Consider the following 22,388-nt stretch of genomic DNA (forward strand, 5'->3'; position numbering starts at 1 on the left):
CATCATCAGTGTCACTGGTTTGCTCATATGTGCATGTCCCAAGAAACAAAAGCAAAAACTGAAAAAACAAAACAAAACAACAAATAACTGGTTTGCATGTTCCACCCACGCCCTGACCTGGCACCATGCCCACTGAGACACGTCAAATGTTTTCCACTGCTTGATTCAGATACCGGAACACATCAATCATTCAGCTCAAGTCATTTAATTACAATGAAGCAATTTCTTCAGCCAGCATCACGCAAGTCAAGTTGACTCCACTGTGCTGATGTTGGTGGGAGAAAAAAAAGAGATATCTGAGCACAGTGGCACAGATCTCCTTCGATTTCTCTGCCCTTACTGGAGTACCAGAAAAATTCCCAAATACTCAGTGTGTGTCATGTTGCTTGACGAAGAGGAAAGTTATGATGAAGAGCCATTCAACGGCAGTGACGCAAGCTGCTGTCACGCATATTTACAGGCAAGAAAGAAGGAGTAAATATCCATCAATCCATCTCTCTCTCCCTCCGATAAACCATCAATCTATCTATCTATCTATCTACCTATCTATGTATCTATGTATCTATGTATCTATGTATCTATGTATCTATGTATCTATGTATCTATCTATCTATCTATCTATCTATCTATCTATCTATCTATCTATCTATCTATCAACTCATCCAGCCATCAATCTATTGTCACAGCGATTATCTCATTATAGTAGTTAGGTGAATCATATCTGTTATCACTTGTTCACAGGTTATACAGAGCTGGAGAGAGCCAGAGAGAGAGAGAGAGAGAGAGATGGCATGAACTACTGAGTCAACTGCCAAAACATTAACTCATGGCAGAAGTCATAAATCTCTGTGTCTTTACAGCCTAACCTTTGAAAAACTGAGACATCCTGACGCCATGGCTGCATGTGACAAACGCACACCTACGCTTACATGTGTCTGCCCAAACACCGCGGATGTATTAGCGCAAAAAAAGACACGACTTCTCTGAAGTATGAAGTGACTCACGTCTGCAAATTTACTCACGCTTAGATGCACCATATCATAGTCACATACCTGGAAGCACAGGATGTTACAACTGAGTGTCTCCCTCCAGGTGCATCTCTAACCCTCTAGAGTTGTGTCAAATGTGGCTTTCCAAGAATCTGTGTCCACTTTGAATCAGTTTTCTTAATGTTGTAGAATCTGTGGATTTAGTTCAATCTGCTCATGTTAAGCCTCAGATTCACTGTTATGTTTTTTTGTTTTTTTTGTGATGTCAAGATGTGAAATGCACTTAAAAGACTAAGCGTGCGGGATTAAGGGGGCAGACATGGATAATAGTATTATTTTGAATATGCTAAAGTAGAATATATTCGTTTGGAAAAACTCTGGTATTGTTTTCCCAGCAATGTGTTACCCACAATAACATATGTATATTGAATACTTCTGCTTTTGTGCACATTAGATATTGAACCACAGCATTGGGATTTTTACAAAAAAACACAAGATACTGCTGTAGTTGGGAATTATTCAGAGAGAAATATACGAAAGCAACAAATTGTAATTTATTAACATGAAGAATGTATACTTTTACAACTAATTTACTTAAATACTACTTTTTCTATTTGCTTAAATTGTTACTTGATGCTCAAAAAACATTTTTAAGAAGGATGACTTCATGACTGTCAAACTTTACAACTTAAATGTATTATACCTTTCAAATAAGTTAGCATCTTTCTAACATTAGCACAGTGAAAGTAGTTCCACATTTCTGCTCACAAATAACACATATTTTGTCTCATTATGAAATGTGTAATAACAGCTTTTTACTTTAAGTGAGATACTTTTCTTTTGCTCTCAATGCAAAAATTGTGGGTTTTTTAAATGAGTCTTTTTTTTCATGAATGAAAAGTCTAAATTGTCTGTACTTACTTTTTCATTTGCCTTTTTTTTTAACAGTCTTTGGATTTTTTGAGAACTGTAAAGCAGTACAGCAACTCAGAAGCAGGTTGAAAAAAACAACAACCCTACAATACATATTTATGCTTAAAAAGTATGATTTTGAGGGGAGTATCATTCAATAAACCAGTGGAACAATAAATTCACAAACGCAACACTTGTGATGGCAATGCAAACGACAACTTGTACTTCAAAGCAATTGAATGAGGTCAACTGTACTGAAATGATGAATTCACTTGGACGTGTGTCTATAAAGACATTTCAAACTGGATTAAGTCCAGTTAACAGGGTTCAATTAGTCTGAGACGTCTCCTACTCGGACAAATGGGACGACTGTATGTAGAGACACAATAATAATTACAGATAAATGAGTTTGAGTGTTGTGACTCAGACTCAGACAGCAAAAAGGTTAAAACAGGTCAAAGCTTCCAGGGAAAAGCAACACTGTCACTCCCAAACACAAGGTGTATATTTAAAACCAGAAGCAATGCGTAGTACGTACACCCACGATACACCTCTTACCTTATAAATGTAGATTCTCACATCGGGAAGCAAGAGCAGAAGATTTGCCCAAAGAAATCAAACAATCAAAAAATAGATCAATAAATAAATGGATAAGAAATGTTTGCGGAATCTTGCACCAAAACTGTAGTTGCTTGATTACAACAGCTGCAACCAACTGTTGTTTACAGTGACCTGACAGGTCATTTTCTGTACCAATTACACAGGGACCCTAGCTAGTTAAATTTATAAATATTTACTTCATATATATTTATGTGGTTGGACAGATGGTGATGAGCAAACTCTGGCAGCTAAAACGATTGAAGACTGTAAGATGATTTGATTGAGAATTAAATCTTCTGTTCTTTGCCAGTGGTTGATGTGATCACTGTGCAAACAGAGACATCTAATTGTTTACTCTGTCAAATGTGTACCTTTTCATTAAAATCAGAGAACAATTATATCGTGAACAACTATTTGAGTTAATTGTTCCGAAAATAAACAATATGAAAAAAGTATGGGGGGCTGACTGATGTGCGCGTGACATGGTTGTTTCTCACTGCAGTGTAAGCTTTATTTACAAATATAAAAGAGATTTCACTGTATAATTTAGATTTTTTTTGTTTGTATTATTTATGGATTCATTGAATACTTGTATTTATAGCATTACAAAAAAGGTTTCTAAATTGCAATTGGAATTCACCCGCAGGAGAGACAATGCATCACATGTTATTGATGTTTTCCCTATTTATGACTGAGATAAACTTGAAATCACACCCACAATTATAATAAGTATCTATTTCCTTACTCTCAAGTGATTAATGTCATCCCTGACTAAACAATAAAGATAAATCAGGAAAAATAAATAAATAAAACGCGATACTCTTGCGGGAGCTGAGCCTGTAGTATGAGGTGAAGGAAGAAAGGTTCACCTGGAACAGGTGCGAGGACAGTTTTTATGAATTCCCATCTGGTGTATGGCGCCCTCCAGCGACGAAACCCAGAAGACAGCTACACTACCAGCAAACACGCGGTTCGTGCCTTTCCCCTCAAATTGTTTTTATATATATTAAATTTATATTAATTTTCTTCACTGCTCGTAATTATATTGGTTTTACTGTGACGACAAATATGCAGATTTCATCAAGGTTCTGAGACACTTATTACATTACAACATATATATGTGAAGTCCATTAAAACATATTTAATGTTTTTAATTTTAATAACATGCGATGCAAAGAAACCTCGCTATAACACGCAATAGGCTTGATTAGACACCATGTCCATATTACGGTTATACTTCTGCTTTCTACCACTCCCCCTCTCCACACCAGCATGCATACAAACACAGGCTACACCCCTTCAACAGACTGGAGCTCGTTGCCTAGCAACGCGCTGCCGAGTGGCCCAGAGGGCGGGAACAAGGCAGGCGGCTTCCGCAGTAATTACAGCGCGTGAGGGGGTATGTATGTTTCTGGGCCACCTCAGGTGCGCGCGAGTGTTTCCATGTTTCATAAAAGCTCTCGTGCTGCAATAATCACACACAACGATCAGGGTATTTGTCTTCGTGCTCCTGTAACATTAAGTAACATGTGGGTTACACTTCTGATTGGAAAAGTAATTGAAGCTCACAAATGTGCAACACTCCCGAAATAAATTATTATTTTTTTTAATTCAATATATAAAGTTTTGTGTTATAACTTTGAACCCATTTCACCCATTTTTGCACAATGAGACCAAATCAGTCCACTTCTTAATGGCATTCTGTCTGTGTATTAATGTTTCTCTCAGACAGTGTTTATGGCCGACAAGTCTATAAGCCTAAATATTATTTCTCCTGTGTGCCAGAGGCATATCCTCGGTTGGCTGGCTGCTAATGATGTATTTCTGCTTGGTGAACTGGGGCTGTCACTCCATCTGGCTAAAGACACAAGGTTGGAGAAAGCCTTCCTGGGGCCAAACAGACAGTGTGCATAAACACTTTGCTTGGATTGCTGAGTTTGTAATATGATCTCCTTTTGGGAGACGAGTTTGCCATACGAGTGGGAGACCAGAATTATGTCCCAACCTGTTGCACAAGCAAAAAAACTTTTGTGCATTTGTCACTATTCCATGAAAAAAATTGTTTTCAGTTGCGTTACCAGCTGCCCACTTCCTGCTGAATACTTGGTTGGGTGTGGGGGTGGCGACAAAAGACAACATCAGGCGTTTTGAGTCAAACATAGTGGAACATGCAAACTCCACTCACAAGGCCACCCGAGCAAACTGGTGACCTTCTCCAAGGAGGAGTGCCAACCACGACACCTCTGCTGGCTGCAACCCACAAAAAGTTTCAACAAGTTTTTGTATTGTTGCACCATAGTTATACAGTAATATACAACAAGGCAGGGGTAATTTCCCATTTGGATGTGCTCTGGTGTAAGTTCACAACTCCTTAACTAACATAGAGCTTTATAAGGTGTTTGTCGAGTCAAGATGTAGCAGAGATGCAGATAGGAAAAATTAAGGTATAATATAGTTTCTGACGTATAACTGTAAAATTGTTATTTTTCATTAGTGGCAATCTCTTTTTTTTCTAGTAATAAGAATTTAAATAAAAAGCAGGCGCTATTGGGGACTGCAATGCTTGAAATGTTGCGTGCTCTGTACACACACGCGCACACACACACACACGCCCCCACACGCGCACACACCGCCCTTTCCCGTTCGCCCAACCCCCATAACACAAAAGTCACCGCCCCTCCCTCTCGCTCTCACAGCAACATGACTACCAAACTCGGCGGCCGCGGAGCATCATGGGAAGGGTAGTTCTTGCTGCCCTAGTCGGTTCGGGAAGGCGAGGCCTCACCAAAATACAACTCCCATCTCGACCCTCGCACGCCGTGCCCCGTCGTCCAATCTGAATATGTGGGAGGAGCGCGTCCGCCCACAAAAGCCACAGCTATCTCCCCGTATCTCACCCTTAAAAAAAAAAATCAATTGAGCAGGGGGAAGAAAAAAAAAAGCGAATACGCTCAAAATACAAACACTGGTGACGGTTTGTTTTCGGTGCGCGACGGACGGCGACGAGGCGTCCTCGCGACGTGCGGCGACAGGAGCGGCGGTGACAGGCAGGAGCAGCGAGGAGGGTGTTGTCCTGATGCTTAAATGGAAGTGGGTGGGCCTTTACGGTCACACACTGCCAAGTTCTCTGTGGATATCAGCCTGACAAGCGCCAATTTGCTCGTTTATGGACCGTCTGTCCGGTAAAAGGAGCATACAAGCGCGGCAGAGAGGAGTCCGACGGACCGGGGACGGTCGCCGCGTTCTCCGTTCTTTCCGTTATTCGGCGGCTGCTTGATTGTGCTGGCGCTTGGCACCGCCCTTCCTGGCCGGTGGGTGGTTTCGTCAAACGGGCAGATCCGCCACGGCCCAGAGCCGAACATATAGGCCGTCCTCCGCCTCCGTACCCGGCCGGCCTTCTACCGTGAACTACACCCTCTCCCTCTCGGTATATTAATGCGTTATGAGTGGTAGGTACCCTCCCCCTCTCCGTCTCCACCCCTCTTCCCCTCTCTCCCTGCCAGCCTGACAGATAGGAGGCTCCATGCCCCCTTTGATATTGATGAGGAGGTTACTGATTTTCCCCCCTGCATTCATTGATCACCTGTGCGATGCCATGTCTGCTAGATGTTTGGGTTTTCTTTGCCGTGTGACTCCACCAGTACTCATGAGTTGTTAATGACAGTGGGAGACATTCTAACGGTGCATTCTTCCTTCCAACAGACTCGAAGAAGGAATCATCTGGAACTGAAGGAGGGAAAGCATCTAAAAGGGGGAAAACTTCCGGATCGCAGGTAAAGAAACGGAAATGAGAGTTTGTTATAGTTCGTTACTTTTTTTTTTGCCTTGCCTGCAGGCCAAAAATGTGCTCCCACCCTCCCTCCCTCCCTCCCAGCCAGCCAGACACCTCTGGGGGCGTTTCTCTTGCGAATTCACTTCCTGCTTCTGTGCAGCCCTGTGGTGAGCCAGCCCAGAGTCTCATGAATAGGCTGTCACACTTTAGCTGCAGCACTTTTGAATTGTCTGTCTGCATTATGACCACAATAATTAATTTAATTCTGCGAATGGATTTACTCCAAAGACCTGCAGCACTGTGGAATGGGGCCCTACAACTGTGGACCTTCTATTATTAGCAGGTTGTATTATTTCTAAGCCAAGCAGTTATGCTGAACTGTATCTTTTGTTGTTAGATGTGTATGACAGTCCTTCTTCCTCTGCTATTTCCCCATGCTTAGTGAGGTTCTAGGCTGTTGCCTGTGCTGTCTTGAGAGGTGTTTAGCATTAAAAATTTGCTTGCGACCTAGTTCCTTTGAAAGGGAGGGGGGAGAGAGAGAGAGAGAAGGCGGCATTTTCTTCCAGTGTTCTCAGAAAAGAGAAATGTGGTTCTCACACGCCCACCCACTCACTTCCTGTAATACCGCCCACTTCCACTGACAGCTCTCTCTCTTTGCCTCAGCTTTTTGTGTTTCTTTTTTCTGCACCATGTTTTTCTCCACCCCTCACTGTTTTACTCTTGCTCTTCTCCGCTTTAAATCCTTCATTGTGTAAGGCTGCCTCCTTACTCTTGATCTGGTTTAACTTACATGCACTTATTTTGTTTGTTTGTCTGTGGATGTTCATCATAATGCAGATTTCTTTGGAACCCTTCCCTCGTCACTCCTCGTCTGACCGCTTTTCTCTCCACCCCTCTCTCTCGTTCCTCCCCCACTGTCGTTCATGCTCCAGGATTCTTCTCAGCCCTCTCCGTTAGCTCTGCTAGCGGCTACCTGCAGTAAAATCGGAGGGCAGGTGGGTGCTGAGGGGGCCCAGGCCCAAGCCGGGGCCCAGCAGATCCAAGTACAGGCTGGTCAGATCCAGTTGCAGGCGGGCCAGCTCCAAGGTCAGATAGTGGTGGACGCAGCTGGGGGTCAGACCCTGGTGCCCCAGCAGCTGGAGTTGGTCCCAGCTCAGTTCACGGGGAACGGCTGGCAGATCATCACTGCGGCCCCGACCATGGCCAAGGAGAACACCAGTCAACCTGTTGCTGTGACAGTGGCGACCACTTTAGCGAATGATAGTTCACCCGCTGGACGCAAGGTAAGGAAGTTGGGGGTAAAAATGTGTTTTGGGCAAATGTTTTATTGGAAAGTCTGTTTTTTTTTTTGCCATTTAAATGAATCGCTGCTTCTTTCCTGTTGGGCAGGTGAAGGCCATAGGTGGGACCAACAGTGTGGCAGCCAGTCAACAGCAGCAGCAGCAGCAATTCCAGATCATTCAGGTTCAGAATCTGCCCAATGCTGGGGGAGGTGTCCAGTATCAGGTCATACCTCATCTGCAGACCGCAGATGGACAGCAGATCCACATCAGCCCTCAGACCGCCTCCATTGGGGGTCTAGCTGAACAAGTTCAACTAATACAAACCCAGAGTTCAGGCCAGACCCAGGCGATCCTCCAACCGGGCAACCAGCAGACCATCTTGACAAGTACAGCCAATCAGACGGTGCCGTTGCAGATCCGTCCCGCACAGTCTTTTCCACTTCAGCTGCAGACTCTGCAAGGCTCCCAAACTCCAGTTATGACCACAGTTCCCATAAACCTTGGTGGTATGACCCTGGCGTTGCCCGTGATTAATAACGTAGCAGGAAGTGGAGCTGTGCAGCTTATCCAGTCAGCGGACGGAACGTTCTCTGTTGCTAACGGCAACCAACTGGTAACAACAGCAGTGCCTGGAGCCGCTCCACCTACACCTGGTTCTGGATCAACAACAGCAGTCGCCGAGGGTGACGTTATACCTGATGGGGCTCAAGTGGTTTCTGCTGCATTGGAGGGTGGGTCGTCAGAAGCCCAGGTGCAGAGCAGTGAGGCAGACTGTCAGAGCCAGAACCAAGCCAACGGTCTGCAGAGTCAGACAGATACAGCGGGGACCATTCAGCAGGTGATCGTGGGCCAGGTGGGACACCAACTGGTGCAGCAGATCCAGCTGCAACCCCAGAGTCAGGCTCAGGCTCAGGGCCAGCAGCAACCCCAGCACATTCAGACACTCCAGCTGGCCCCGGGACAAACCCTGCAGCCCATCCAGGCCTTCCAGAACCCAGCCCAGGTCCTTATCCGTACTCCAACCCTCTCCCCCTCCGGGCAGATCACCTGGCAGACGCTGCAGCTGCCCGGGGGCGTCTCCCTGCAGGGTGGTCTGGGAACAGCAGTGCCACAGCAGCTCACACTGGCCCCGGTGGCCGGTGGGACAACAGTCGGGGGCGGAGGCCTGGTGTCCCTGAGCGGAGCTCCTCTGACGCTGAGCACAGCTCAGATCAACCCGGGATCAGGGGTACAGACTGTCAGCATCGCAGGACTGGGCACCGCTGGGGTTCAGGTGCAGGGTGTTCCCCTCACCATTACTGGTCTACAGGGTAAGGATGCCACGGAGTTGTTGTGTTGTTGTGGATGTGTTGTGATAAGTCATTCACTTCCACGTGTGCAAACAAAACAGCGGCATTTATTTCTTCGGCTCCACGTTTCAAATCCTCAGTGTTTCTTGTTTCTTCATCGATTAATGTCCCACTCAACTTTGAATAATAGAGATTTGTTCGGGGCTGCTATTTGCACACAATGTGACTGACACCATTATTACTGCCAATTTGCTATATATATATATATATTTTTTTATATTTTTATTTTCCCGAGCATCTTTCACTTTCCTGCAATATTTGTTTTCATTAAAACGCATTGACGTAGTTTCAATCATTTTCAAATCACCTTTCAGGTCAAACACAGGGTCAGGACGGGGTCAAAGTTCAGTCGTCTCCGGTGACCGTCACTGTTGGCAACGTGGCGACAGGTTCGTCGATGAGTCCAGACCAGCTGGGCTCTGTCCAGAGTTCCTCGGACCAGGAGGGGCCGCCTAGCAAGAGGCTTCGACGTGTCGCCTGCTCGTGTCCAAACTGCAGAGATGGAGAGGGCAGGTATGAGCGCTTTACAAACAAAAGTGTACTGCAAAGGTGAACATTCAAGTCATTGGATGAGAAAACTGTTTTGGTACGGTTCTCTCTGAGCCCACATCTGCGTAAAGTTCGTAAAGTGCTGTGAAATATAAATGATCCGACTTGGTTTGTTGATCATATTTCAAGTTGGACATATCAGGATGACCTCAAACTCAAATGGAACAGGGAAATTATTGCAACCCTCAGTCCTAATCCACGCGCTTGTTGTAGGAACAGTGGGGACCCCACGAAGAAAAAACAGCACATCTGCCACATGGAAGGCTGCGGTAAAGTTTACGGCAAGACGTCCCACCTGAGGGCTCACCTGCGCTGGCACACCGGTGAGAGGCCGTTCGTCTGTAACTGGATCTTCTGTGGCAAGAGATTCACCCGGAGCGACGAGCTGCAGAGACACCGGAGAACGCACACAGGTAGGACGCACACGAACGGAGACGCAGGCTCGCTCGCGTTGCGGGTCGGCCCGGTGACGCCGGCGAGGAAAAAAATGCTCTGTTCAGTATTTCTTTGCTCCTGCTTGGACTGTAAATAGAATATTAACCCCCGCCACATGCTGACGTTTGGCCATGTAATGGAATAACTGTGACAGAGGTCAAAATGTAAATTCTATTAGCAGAAATTCAAACATTCTAAAAGTATTGATTGTCTCCTCCCCCCCCCAGGGGAAAAACGCTTCGAGTGTCCTGAATGCTCGAAGCGCTTCATGCGCAGCGACCACCTTTCGAAGCACATCAAGACGCACCAGAACAAGAAGAGCGGCGCCGCAGTGGCAATCATCACCACCGACGACATGGAGGAAGACGCCCCCGAAGGCCTGGAAGCCTCCCCGCAGATCGTCACCGTCGCGACCCTCTCGCGGGACTCTGACCCCGCCACTCCCACCACCTCCAACCATCTAGAGGAAGAGGAGGAGGAAGAGGAAGAATTTGAATAGGTGAACGTCTCCTGCGTGCACGCAGAAGGCCGACTTCCTGTTTTTTTGGAGGTCTTTGCAGGGACCGTTTCGGTGTGTTGGGTTTTTTTTTGTTTTTGGTTTTTTTTTTTTTCTCTCTCTCTCTTATTTCAAAATTGCTTATAGAGGACTGAAAAGACAAAATCATGGGATGACCAGAAACCGAAGAAACATCACAATGTAGAAAAATTAACACATATAACAAAAATTTTAACAGAATGTATAAAAGATTAGTTTGGCATTTATAAAAAAATTAATATAATTGCATATGCGGTGGGGAAAGAAATGCAAGTAGATGAGCACAAGACAGGTGCGCCTGCTGAATCAGAACATCCACAATTGAGAGACGTGTTCCTAGTTGCAGCAGAATCGAACTCTATGCACAAAGTTGTATTCCTGTTTCAACCTGTCAGACAGTGCTGAGGGTCAATCATGGTACAAGGCTGTCACAGAGCATTGACAGAGCTGGGACAGTCTGGGGATGGAGTGTGAGTGTGTGTGTGTGCGTGTGTATGTAAAAGCAATAGGAGTACGAGTGGCTTCCCATTCCCCTGCTGTCCCATGGAGGATCTACCTAATTTGAGTTTTATTTGTGGTTTAGGTTTAGTGCTCAGATCAGATTCAGGGGTTGATTCCTGTGTGACCAGTCGACGAATAAACTATTCTTGATGGCGGATCATTTCAAGGAAATTCAAAGAAAAAAAATAAAGGAGAGTAGGAAAAAAAAAAAAAAAAAAAGCACATATATGAAGATTTATAAATAATGCATTCCTATTGAGGCGAAGTGGCTATTTAAAAAAGAAAAAGAAAAAAAAAAAGGTTTCTATAAAGAAAAACAATCTAGCTTTCTACAACTTTGTTTGTGTTAGTGAAAGCAATACTATAATGACAATCCTAGTGAAACCATGTTTACAATGTCAGGGGGGGCGCGTTTTCTCTGTTAATAGGACAAGCCAGTTCACTCCTACGTTGAGGGGAAGACATTGGAGCGCAGCGCCGTCACCTTAACGAACCAGCTTACTTTACAGGCACCTCATGGTTGCGTCTACACCCCTGCTACGCAGTCTCGCCAATGCGCCATGCGACGTTCTGAAACACTGTGAGGTGACGCCTGTCAAACGTGGCGACGGGTTTGTCGGATGGCTCTGTGGTCGCTGCTCTCTGTACTCTGGCGACAAGCCCCAATACCCCCCCACCCCACCTCTAATCCTGCTACATGACCGATGTACCACAATTGCCTTAACACAAGCTGTTGTACAGAGGAAACTTCAGGCCGAGGTGGACGGAGGGAGGGAGGGAGGGAGAGAGGGAGGGAGGGAAGTGACCCGGAGAGCAGAGAGCAGCGCAGGCAGGTGGGGTCAGATCAGGGTGGGTCAGGCTGTTTTGCTATGTGGATATTATGAGATGTTTTCTGGTGATGTTGCTCTGTGTTAGTTCAGTGCGTACATTATTTTTAAATTTAAAAAAAAAAAGAAGAAAAAAAAGTCTTTATTTAAAAAAAAAAAAAAGATTTAACAATTGTTTGAATCCCACCCCCTCCCCGGTATGTTAACACACAGGACCCCACTGTGTATGGCTAATTTATTATTTATCCTTGATTTGTAAGATTTGCCTTTTACTGGATTCGTATTTGTGTGCGTTGATTCTGAGGTTGTGTACAGCATGTTTCAGTTTTTTGCCGTAGTGCTGCTTCTCTCTCTTCTTTACTATTTGTGCTCCTCTTTTCTTTTTTCTACGTCCGATCATTGCTGTTCATTTCTTCGTTTTCTCTTTGCGCCATACCGTGTTTTTAGAGGAAAATAAATGACAAAAAGAGGACGGAAGCAAAAAATAAATAAATAAAGAGTTAATATTGTTTGAAAGGTTGATACCAAACAGATTTAGATGTTTTTGGTAATATTTTGTGTGACAACCAACTTTTGTTTCCTTTGATATTTTGTAGTGACATCTCATTTGTAAATCTTTTTCTAAAAGATGTTTGTTCGTCTCCATGACATTTGATAATGGGTTTTTGCCAGGTTAGCCTCAAAGGCTCCAGTTTATCGATATTTTTAAAACTGGTTTGTACAAATGTGTTATGTCAAATTGAAAAAGAGGAAGAAAAAAAAATAGAAAGGAAAAAAGATTTTAAGCAGAAAACAAGCTTTGCCTGCATAACACTTGACAATAAAGTGATTCTTCAAGTGGGTCTTGAGTTTGTCTCCAGAGGGTGATTGAAAGGAAAGAAACGAGGGCAGCCGTGACGGTGGGTTTCTATCCACATCCCCACCCTCACCAGTAATCATGACTGAAGAAATGAGGTGGAGGAGGCCATGAATTTCCCGCTCAGCAGTCAGACCGCTCTCTCTCTCTCTGCGATAAGACCCGAGAGGGTCAAACATCTGGGAGAGATTCAACGTCCAGCAGCTCCTCCTTTCACATCGAGAGGACAAGGCAGTTGGAGCAGTCTCATCAGGATTCTCCGCGTTCAACCCGTTCTATTCACAGCGAGCTTCACTCTACATGCAGGAGCAGTTGGGAGTCAAAGGTCTTCCTCAAGAGATCCACAGTGGCGACCTGTCAGCAGCAGGATATCAAACCACCGGAAATAAATTACAATGCTTTAACTTCTGTATCTGTGACGCCATCGTCTCCCCATGGCATCGTGTACATTACCTAAACATCATTTTTAAAACAAGTCTGCACACAGAAAAGTGACATTTCTCCACGAAGGGACTTATAAATCCACTATAATGACAAATCCCATGCGGCCCGTTTTCAAAAAGCCTCCAACTCCCCCCCCCCCCCCCGCCTCCTCGTCACTGGCTATTCTGTCAGCTGTGTTGTGACAGCAGTGATGGAGCATCTGCCCTCCCTTCGGGAACAATTACAGCTCCCAGTATTTCTCTCTGCTCGCCTCCCAGCCGAAGCAGCAGAGATCAGGCTGGTGACCACAGAGTGGAGGTGTGACCACTGAAATCCGCACACCTAAAGTCGACAGATGTGTTGTTTCTGGACAGATAATGAACCGATAAGCCGTCAGAATGCTTTGTGGTAGAACAAACTAAGTAACAAAGCCCCAAGCGGGGCTTCCAAGAGTTCACTACCAGGTCGCTCCGTCAAGTTTACAGACGGCGACACGCAGCAGGCGGCTGACACACACATCTGACGTTACGTCTTTGAAGAACTTGGAAAAACCCTGAAATCTACAAACTCCTCACAACAAACTGTGCACACGTGAAAGCACAAAAAACGTTGGGCTCAATTCCCTCTGTTGGAAGCTTTGAGAAATAATGAACCGAGTGTCCATTACCCACCGGTACTTGGGAACACACGACAAGCATTGGCTCTCAATATGGTCCATTTTTCCCTTAAAAAAACAAAACAAAAAACAATCAGGTTGATTTAAACAAAGATGTTCTTTAATAACATTTACAGTGAACTGACAGGAATGCAGCGAAGTCTCTCCGATTTAGAAAAAGTGGTTTGTATAAAACAAATAAAAACACCAAACACCATTCCCAAGAAAATACAGATGTTAAACTACACGTTGATCAGACGGCCTAAAACAAAAAAAAAAAAGTGAACCATTTATTAAGGTGACATCAGAAGATAAAAGGTTGGCCTAAACCTAAAAATGTGCGTTAAAACAGTTTCTAGGGTACTGTGCAGCACCAGAACCTCCTGCAGGGACCGGCTGTGGAGCAACGTCTCCTCTGGCGACTTCACCGCAACTCCTTCTGAATGCTGTGCAGGAGAGGAGAGGACACAGAAGGCAGAAGGTGAAACCGAGACAGAGAGCTCTCGCTGCCCTGAGCTACCTTGACCCAAACTCCTGTACAAATCCAGTATCGGAGACATAATAAAAGCCACTGATTCTCACTATTTTTAACAACTTGTTCACCAGCCACTTGTTTTATTGGCCAGGTAGGTTCATACTAAGAGTCGATCCTTTTCCGGTTTCCTCCAACAACCACATCACACACCCAGAACACTCGACTTTTCCAAATTCAAAAGCACTTTGAAGTGATTTAACGAGACAGGTGTTCTTCAACAGGCCCCTCCGGCTCCCTGGAGGTCCAGGCAGGTTGAGACAGATTCCAATTCCAGTGTGAAACTCAGAAACTGTGAAAACAGCGAAGAGGTGACCTACCTCTCCAAGTACTCGTGGACGTTGTCGTGGCCGTTGAATCGAGCCAAACCCACCAGGATGCCGGTGGCACAGCGGCCCTCCCTCTTACGACACAAGCTGCAGTTGCACACGCCTCTGCAGAGCGGACAAGACCAGGTCTGCAAGAGAGACAAACATCAGGAACGGCTGCTTCAGACGTCGTCTTCATTTCATTTGAAATGGAGCCAAATTGAGATGGAACCGATGGAAAGCTAAAGAGCTTTTAAATTCACCAAAAAACTAACTTTTTTTTAACTTTGTCTTTGTCACCTGGGCTACGTTCAGCCTGCAGGTCTTAATGCTCACTTTAGATTTTCTTTAGGGAGGTCGACATAATTTCAGGATCACCGTGATCACATGCCAGCAGGTGACTCATTTATATAAAAGTTATTGTGCAGAAATCTGACGCGAGTCGCATTCGGGCAAAAAGGCCAGACCTGAGTCACCGTTGCCTCTCGTGTGAACGTGGCCTCGGACAGTTTCCTGTTTATTCCTCATCGTGAAAGGGGCTTCCGGCTTAAAAATCTGACTTGTGTGTGAAGCTCTTTGTCTACGAGAACTAATAAATAAACACACACGCGATGACTTTAGTCCCATTCTGCTGCGAAGTGAAGCCTGCCTGAGACCACACGCCTCAAACTCTCAAACGTTTCGCGGATGATATGATCCAGTTCTTCAGCCACTGGTCAAACTGATGATCAGTGGCAGCGACAGCCCAGTAACACGATGAAGGGACTATGTGTGTTTGTACGACGGTTGCAACACTGACCGGGTCCAGCAGCACGGTGCGCACGTCCTCTCCGTAGCGGTTCTTCAGACACGGCCCACAGAACTGGCCTTTGGACCCGAAACAGAAGCCGCTGCGACACACCGTCTTGGTGTCCAGGGTCTTCTGTCTGCACTGGTGACACGAGCTGCCCTGGAGGACGACGACGACCGCAGAGTGACGTCAAGGGATGAGGGGAAAAAACAAAAAAAACGCAGCAACGAAAACTCGCCAGCGGAGGCTTCGGTTCCACTCACGTTCTCCTTGTCCCAGATCTTGTCCTTGCTGCGGTACGCTATGTTGTCCAGGTCTTCTTCCGTGATGTCATCCACGGACTTCACCACCTGCGTTCCCCTCCTCACGCTGCCCTTCCTCTTCCACGTTTTCTTATTTTGGTCGACAATTTCCTCGTCGATCTGCAACGTCACAACCAACAAAGCGTGTCGGTGAGCCTTGGGAGTGGCAGAAACGTACTGATCCGATCTTTTCTCACAATTTCACGGTTGTGAAGGCCTGAATGTTTTTCAGACGGCCGCATCTCGTACCATCACCAGTCGTTTGAGGTCTACGGCGCGGGGTCCGGAGATTTTGCGGGTCGTCTCGCTCTTTTCCTCCACCGCGAAGTTCTCGGGAGGACGAGCTTTGCGGGACGGGTTCCTTCGTTCGGACACAGCACCCGCCTCGAGCTTGCGTTTCCGCGGCGTCGCCTTGTCCGACGCCCGTCGCTTCTTCTGTCGGGGTAAAAGCCGAGTCAGCATATCGGACGAGGAAAAGAAACGGCCCTTGTGGCAAATATAACGACCCAGATTGTAGAAAATATATGAGTCAACTATTCCTCCATGCAAATATCTAACAGGCCCACCACACGGCAGAAACACCATGAATCGTCTGTCTCTAGGGTTCACAGAGAACGGTCTCCACAAAAAGTGGGCAGCATGAACACTTGAATCCTCTCAACTATAAAACCAGGTCACTCATTGGAACAACGCGAGTCAAGAATTACACAAATCTGGGAGGAATGTTCTCAGCAGCTTGTTGTATCTCCGCCACTTAGAATTAAAGCAGTTCCGAAAAGAACTCGGGGCTGAAAAAAAGGTGCACCTAATGAAGTGTCCAGTGAGTGTATGAACGGCACGTGTAAATTGTTAAAAAGAAACTAGAGAGAGCTTTAAATTTAGGGAGTGCAAATAAAATATATATACATGTACACACTGCACATGCGGTGTCCAATCAAAGCAATGTCTTTTGGCTTTTTACATGATCGTCTCCCTGAAACATCAAATGACTAACTGAGGAAAACTCACTGCATTTATCCAATATAGAGAAAATACTTCCCTGTTTTGCCAACAGAGGGCAGTGTTCCAGTCTCAATTCAGTGATTTTTCTCCATTAAAGCAGACTTTGAAGCAAAACCACTCCTAGTATTTCATCAACAAGCAACAGAAGACATTCATCCATCACTAAGAACCACAAGTAATATTACATGCATCTATTTTGCCGTACAACTTTGTTTATCCAATGTGTGCATCATCGACACAGAAACAAACGGTTCCTCTGATGAGGAAAAAGTGTCAAGTAGATAATAAAAACTAATCTTCAAGCCGCTGTGTGTTGGTGGGAGTGTCGGCGTGCAGAGTTTCTCACTGGAGGGGTGGAGGGCAGTGTCAGGTCAGCCATGGTGTCGAGATCAGCAAACAGCTTGGCCAGCTGAAAAACAAAGAGGGGGGGGGGGGTTCAGGAAGGGCCGACCAGTGAGAGCACAGTGCCGACGGCTGCAGGGGTTCGTCACCATGGCCTTGTTTTCTTGGATGTTCTTGTCTCGTTTCTTCAAGCTCTGATACAGGACCTCCTCGCCATCTTCCTCTTCCTCTTCCTCCTCGTCCTCCTGCTGCTGCTGCTTCATCGTCTGCCCTCTGCATGCTCTTTTTGAACGAGGATTTTCTTTTGCAGGCTTTTTAGCATTTTTCTTACACGCTTCCTGTTTCGGCGTTTTCATAGGAAACCTAAGGTGCAAAAAAAAAAGAAGAAAAATAGTTCAAAGCGCTGTAAATTATTTATGCGGCTTTCATGTTGCCCTCATTTGTTTTGAGTTTATCAATAGTTTGACTATTCAACTTCTGTAAAATAAACAAAAATCACCAAGCAGATAAGGAAATAAATGGTGATAATCTGTATATAGTTAGATTAAAACGTTCATTGAAATTTGAGACACACGCCTCGATTAGTAGAGTAAGAACAGGGACAAAAATAATCAAGATTTCACCTCAGTAATATTTGAGTCGTTGCTTCGATACAAAATCAACGCGTACCTTATGGCCACTAGGAGACTCCTCCTCTTCGTTGACGGTTCCAACTCGCCGTCTGAGTAGAAGCCGGTGTCCATGTCGCTGTCGTGCTCCGAATCCACCGCCTGAAGAAACCACACAGAACAAAAACACCGAGGTCACCACGTTCCTGTTGGAGCAAGCCAAGTCAAGGACAACAATCCAATTAAAACGCTTTAGTCGGGCTTGAATTCCAGACCATTCAAGCGGAATAATGCAGAAGAAAGAGTTTCATACCTTGGATTTGAGTTGCTTGTTTGAACACCTCTTCTTCTCTCCCTCATTGTCGCTGAAGCCTTCGAAGTCTTCCTCACTGTCCGACTGGCTGAAGAGATGGGCCAGCTCAGCGGTTATAAACTTGGATTTGAAACGTGGAGCCTGTTGGCGGGAGTGTAAAGCTCAACATTAAGCTGTATTCTGTAGGAATAAATTGGTTCTGTTAAGATTCATACTGCATTTTTCATGTACTGCATGCGGGAGCCATTCAGGTCGTTTAATAGACGACTGAAGCAGCAGTGACACTGTGGAATAAAACAGGAACATGGGTTTCCCACACCAGAGGGAGCCCCATTCCTTCTTTAGACGTCCGTCACCGCTGAGTGAAAGCAGTGAGCTGCTTCAACAGACCCGCAGCTGTAAATCCTTCTTTCTGGGGCTCCAGTGACAAACCGGGCTGAAGCACAGGACGCTCTTATCGCCGCAGACCTTCTGAGCATGGCGCGATGAGGGCATTTATTACAAATGACAGGACCAAGTGGCAAAGGAATGGACACTTAACACCTGCAATTTACTGATACGGACTGCACTTCCTCCTTGTTCGGCTCCATGCTGCAGCCATCGATGTGCTTGGAAATGTAAACTTTGAGTGTGGTTGAAATGTTACCATTACACCTTTGTGTCCTTTCATTGTTCATTTTAATTGATTAAAACAATACAAGCCAAGCATTTGTTTTTCTTATTAATCGCTTGATTTAGTTTTTTTAAATCCCCATATAGAATCACTTTATTGGTGAATTTTCCATGCAATGTTCTGCAATCCAGTTTCTACATTCTTGAAACTACTGATGGTATATACATTACTATTCTGATGGAATATGCATCATTTGGAAACAAGGAACCTATATCCTATATATGGAATTGATTTATGGATTTATTTAGGGTTTGTGTTGTTTATGCTGGTATTATATGAATGGTTAGACGCATTACATAACACCAGAATCAGTATTGTACAATTGTAATTTGAGAGTTTCAATAAACCATCCATGAAATAGAAGTGTCATATATATTTTGAACCATCCTCTGCAGTTTATGAAATACTGACTTCAAATTCAACCTCTTAATGTGCTCCTGTCGATATTGATTAACTTTTGCATCATTCATGCTTATATTGGACAAGTACAATCTACAAAACATGTACATTTTGAGGGAGAAGACGATCCTCAAATATCCCTGAAACATTTGTTCAAAAAAACAGAATCACACTTATGGATGCAGGCTAATGATAATACTGTGTACATTAACAAATGCACAAAAATTAATTTGCAGATTATCAACAAACTGTGTGCAGCAGTTCATCACAGCGGGGGTGTTGGTGGGAGCATTTGAACAGTTAAAACACATATGTATATAACTAACTCAGTGTTTTGTTGAAGTCCTTTTCCCCACTCATGGATGAAATGTGGTTGAAAACTAAAAGCATAAAACACTTTAGGTGCATTTATGGTAATAATACCACATGCAGTTGCACTTGATATGTATATACTGATGTTAAAACGTACATTTCATTCATATTTAATATAGTTTCTGTAAATGATTGCGACTCTGTGAGCAGCAAAGCTGCAAAGGAATAATAAAGTAGTCCTATTTTTGTCAATTATCATATTTGTATGTAAATGGCAAAAGAGGCTTTTAGGAGTTTTACACTGAAGTGAAGCATCCTGACACTCCTGTTTAGGCTTTGACCCTAATATACCTGACGTAAACCCAACCACGTGTACTGGAATAAGGCCAAAACACAAGACCGAGGAGAACAATGATCATATCTGGTTGTATCACAGTCAAAAAGATCTCATTCATAAAGTACACAATACAATAGATTGGAGCCACATAAAGGTCAAAGAAGTGACCGTTTCTGTGCCACAGCTTTTTACTAATCAAACCGACGGGAACAAAATTCCCGTTTTCATCACTTACCTTCGTAGTGAGGGTCATTTCCACGATATTTCTCTCGAAATTCCGCCCAACTGGAAAGTTTTATCCTTGAAGAATGAAAACGTGAGTCGAAGTGGATTTACAACTCGACGCCGAAGCAGGTCGATCATGCAACAGCGAGGGGTTTTATCTCCAACCTACTTAACACTTTGACTGATAATCAAAGAAAAAAGTTGTAGCTTTTAGGTGGAGAAAAATGTTCGAAAATCCCGTCACCTTGTTGCAGATTTCAGTCAAGGCGTTTGTCTCTGTATAAAGACTCAACGTCTTTTCCCGGCCCCCTCGCTCTGTACCCAATGGTACGGTCCAATCTTTCGCGCGAAAATGACAGATGGGCGTGTCCAAGCAGTCCTTCCCCCCGCCCACATTTCCTCCCTGAAGGAAGAACCAGGTATCTGCTGCTTAAACTGTTTAATTTGTGCAACTTTAAGATACTTCTCTGATAGAAACGTGCTCGCGATGAGTCCAAAAGGCTTGAATAAAATACACACAGACAACATTGTTATTATTCGACCCGGTTTTTATTTCCTCATAGAATTGATTGATGCAATTATTGGGTCAGATTGTTACACAAAATATTGATTGATTTGTTTTTTTTGTTTTTTTCAGAGCTTCTGAAGTGTTCCGATTGTATTCATACTTGACTTGTTCCCAATTTCCCTAATTGGTTGCAAAAGTCACCTTCAGCTCATTTGAATTGAAGTGAAGGGTTAGGGTTAGGGTTGATAATAATAATAATAATAATAATAATAATGCATGGAGTGAGAGAAATACACTCATCAGTCCATCACATGGAAAACACAAATGAGAGGGAGAATCACAAACATTCACATAAAATGTTTATTTCATTGTTGAAACTGGTTTAGATCTTGTTTCATAAAAATCTGTTTTCTGAGGTTCAATGTTGAAAATGTGTATTTTGAGGTCATTTGAATGGAAAAACATCTATAAAACACTGGCACACAAATATTGATGGGTGAATGAATTCTTGTAAAACGACACAGACAACGACAGAGAGCTTTTGCTTGACATAAAATCATCAAATTATCCACAAACAAAGCGTAAGCATCTAGAACACATTAAATCATTCCATCGGAACTGTCTACCATAATTTGTATGGACACATTTTTCATTTTCCCTGGCATTATCCGGCTATCCATGATTCCAAATGGTAAAGTTGACCCTGGATCCATCAGACCACATCCATTCTGATTCCTTGTGAAGGTCACTGAGTCCAATCCAGGTGCTTTGCTGAGCCGGGTCAAAGTTCTCAATCAGTGAATTGACAAAGCTGTGTTCCTCCACACTGTGGATGGACACCAGGTTGGCCCCCAGTGACACGCAGGAGAGTTCTGCATCAGCCCAGTTCTTGTGTTCAGAGAGGAACTGATAGCAGCGGCCGCTGAAGCTGAACCAGAACGGGGGACAACTGGAAGGGAGCCGCGGCACAAAGAGCGAAGCCCAGTAAAAAGAGGAAAAACATCATATTGGAGTATCAAGTCTCTCTGAGTGACGAGGCGTTGACGACTTCCTGAAGCTGATCTGTGTCGTTTGAGGCGTTTGCATCAGGCAGCAATGGGAAACCTTTTATACCGCAGACAGAGGTCACGCCGCACTGAAAGAGTCCAGTCAGCAATTCTGTGCAGGTCACTCAAATCAATGTCATGTTGCTGCCAATATTTATGTTTATTAATGGCTGTTGAACTTTGATCCATTCAGGAAACTTGTGCTGTTTTAGTTTTTACATGTATATTGTAAGATAAAGCATCTCCTCGGTGTAATTGAGGAAACTGTAATCATTAAACCATTAACCCACTAACCATTTTAAAAACATCATATTATCTGTTATTGAACCAAAACATCAACCACTCTGATACGGTCCGCCAGGTCAGTGTCATTAATCATGGGATGGATCTCGTGACTTTAAGTGATTTGACAACACTTGAGGATGAAGTGAAAGTTGAATAAACAAACAAAAATATAGAACAACTCATCTGGTCTGCTGCTCTCAGGAATAACGTAAAGGTACATTTGGGATGGGATTTATCAAAATACACAAGAAAACTGTGTATCCGCTATAAACTAACTCACAGAGTTTTCTGAAAAACAAACTGAGATCTGAGAAAAGTGGTAATTATTTGCCTGTGTTCGTTTTACTCAGTTTGGCTTGGGTGCACATGCAACACTAGCCATCCATCTTCCATAGTGGAGAGCATAGATTAAATGCACAAAACCCCTCCAGCCAAACCAAGATTTGAACCCGGGACCACCTTTAGTGAGGCGAGAGTCAAAGAAAATCAAATCAAATCAAGGCATTACAATAATCTAAGCGACTGGAGATAAAAGCATGCATCAGCACCTTCGTGCCGGCCAGAGAGAGAAATGGGCGGACCCTGGCTATGTTCTTCAAGTGATAAAATCCTATTTTGATTATGTTCTTAATATGGGGAATAATAATGGAGGAAGCTGTCTGTCATCCATGAATCTAAACCTGAAATACCATTAAATCGGGCGTCTCATGGCCCTGCGTC

The 22,388-nt window shown here is 44.3% G+C and overlaps 2 protein-coding genes across 3 annotated transcripts; one reads left to right on the plus strand and one right to left on the minus strand.

Annotated features, from left to right (window-relative positions):
* The first annotated feature begins 5,497 nt into the window (after positions 1 to 5,497).
* sp4 (sp4 transcription factor) lies at positions 5,498 to 11,629 on the plus strand. 2 transcript variants are annotated; one of them, XM_080516559.1, is made up of 7 exons: positions 5,498 to 5,950; positions 6,204 to 6,274; positions 7,206 to 7,556; positions 7,663 to 8,866; positions 9,220 to 9,418; positions 9,668 to 9,867; positions 10,117 to 11,629. In XM_080516559.1, exons 1-7 carry the CDS (start codon positions 5,944 to 5,946, stop codon positions 10,386 to 10,388), a joined length of 2,304 nt encoding a protein of 767 aa, XP_080372685.1. In that variant the 5' UTR covers positions 5,498 to 5,943; the 3' UTR covers positions 10,389 to 11,629. The 2 variants fall into 2 exon arrangements, with proteins under 2 accessions (XP_080372685.1, XP_080372686.1); XM_080516560.1 differs by having other exon boundaries at positions 9,674 to 9,867.
* A 2,416-nt stretch (positions 11,630 to 14,045) lies between these two features.
* Positions 14,046 to 19,857, minus strand: cdca7b (cell division cycle associated 7b; the record flags this gene model as incomplete). The annotated part of the gene is made up of 10 exons (XM_080515535.1): positions 14,046 to 14,132; positions 14,539 to 14,675; positions 15,326 to 15,475; positions 15,580 to 15,738; positions 15,868 to 16,053; positions 16,967 to 17,029; positions 17,112 to 17,325; positions 17,632 to 17,732; positions 17,884 to 18,024; positions 19,840 to 19,857. The coding sequence occupies 10 exons, from the start codon at positions 19,855 to 19,857 to the stop codon at positions 14,111 to 14,113; spliced, it is 1,191 nt and encodes a 396-aa protein (XP_080371661.1). The 3' UTR covers positions 14,046 to 14,110.
* Positions 19,858 to 22,388: the final 2,531 nt, after the last annotated feature.

This window comes from Blennius ocellaris (genome assembly GCF_963422515.1).
Source record: "Blennius ocellaris genome assembly, chromosome: 20".
Classification (NCBI taxonomy): Eukaryota; Metazoa; Chordata; class Actinopteri; order Blenniiformes; family Blenniidae; genus Blennius; species Blennius ocellaris.

Excerpts from the sequence above, each read along its gene's own strand:
- sp4 (XM_080516559.1), top strand. Across the intron at positions 6,275-7,205 it reads GGAAAACTTCCGGATCGCAG|GATTCTTCTCAGCCCTCTCC; the intron begins GTAAAGAAACGG and ends TTCATGCTCCAG. Across the intron at positions 8,867-9,219 it reads CACCATTACTGGTCTACAGG|GTCAAACACAGGGTCAGGAC; the intron begins GTAAGGATGCCA and ends ATCACCTTTCAG.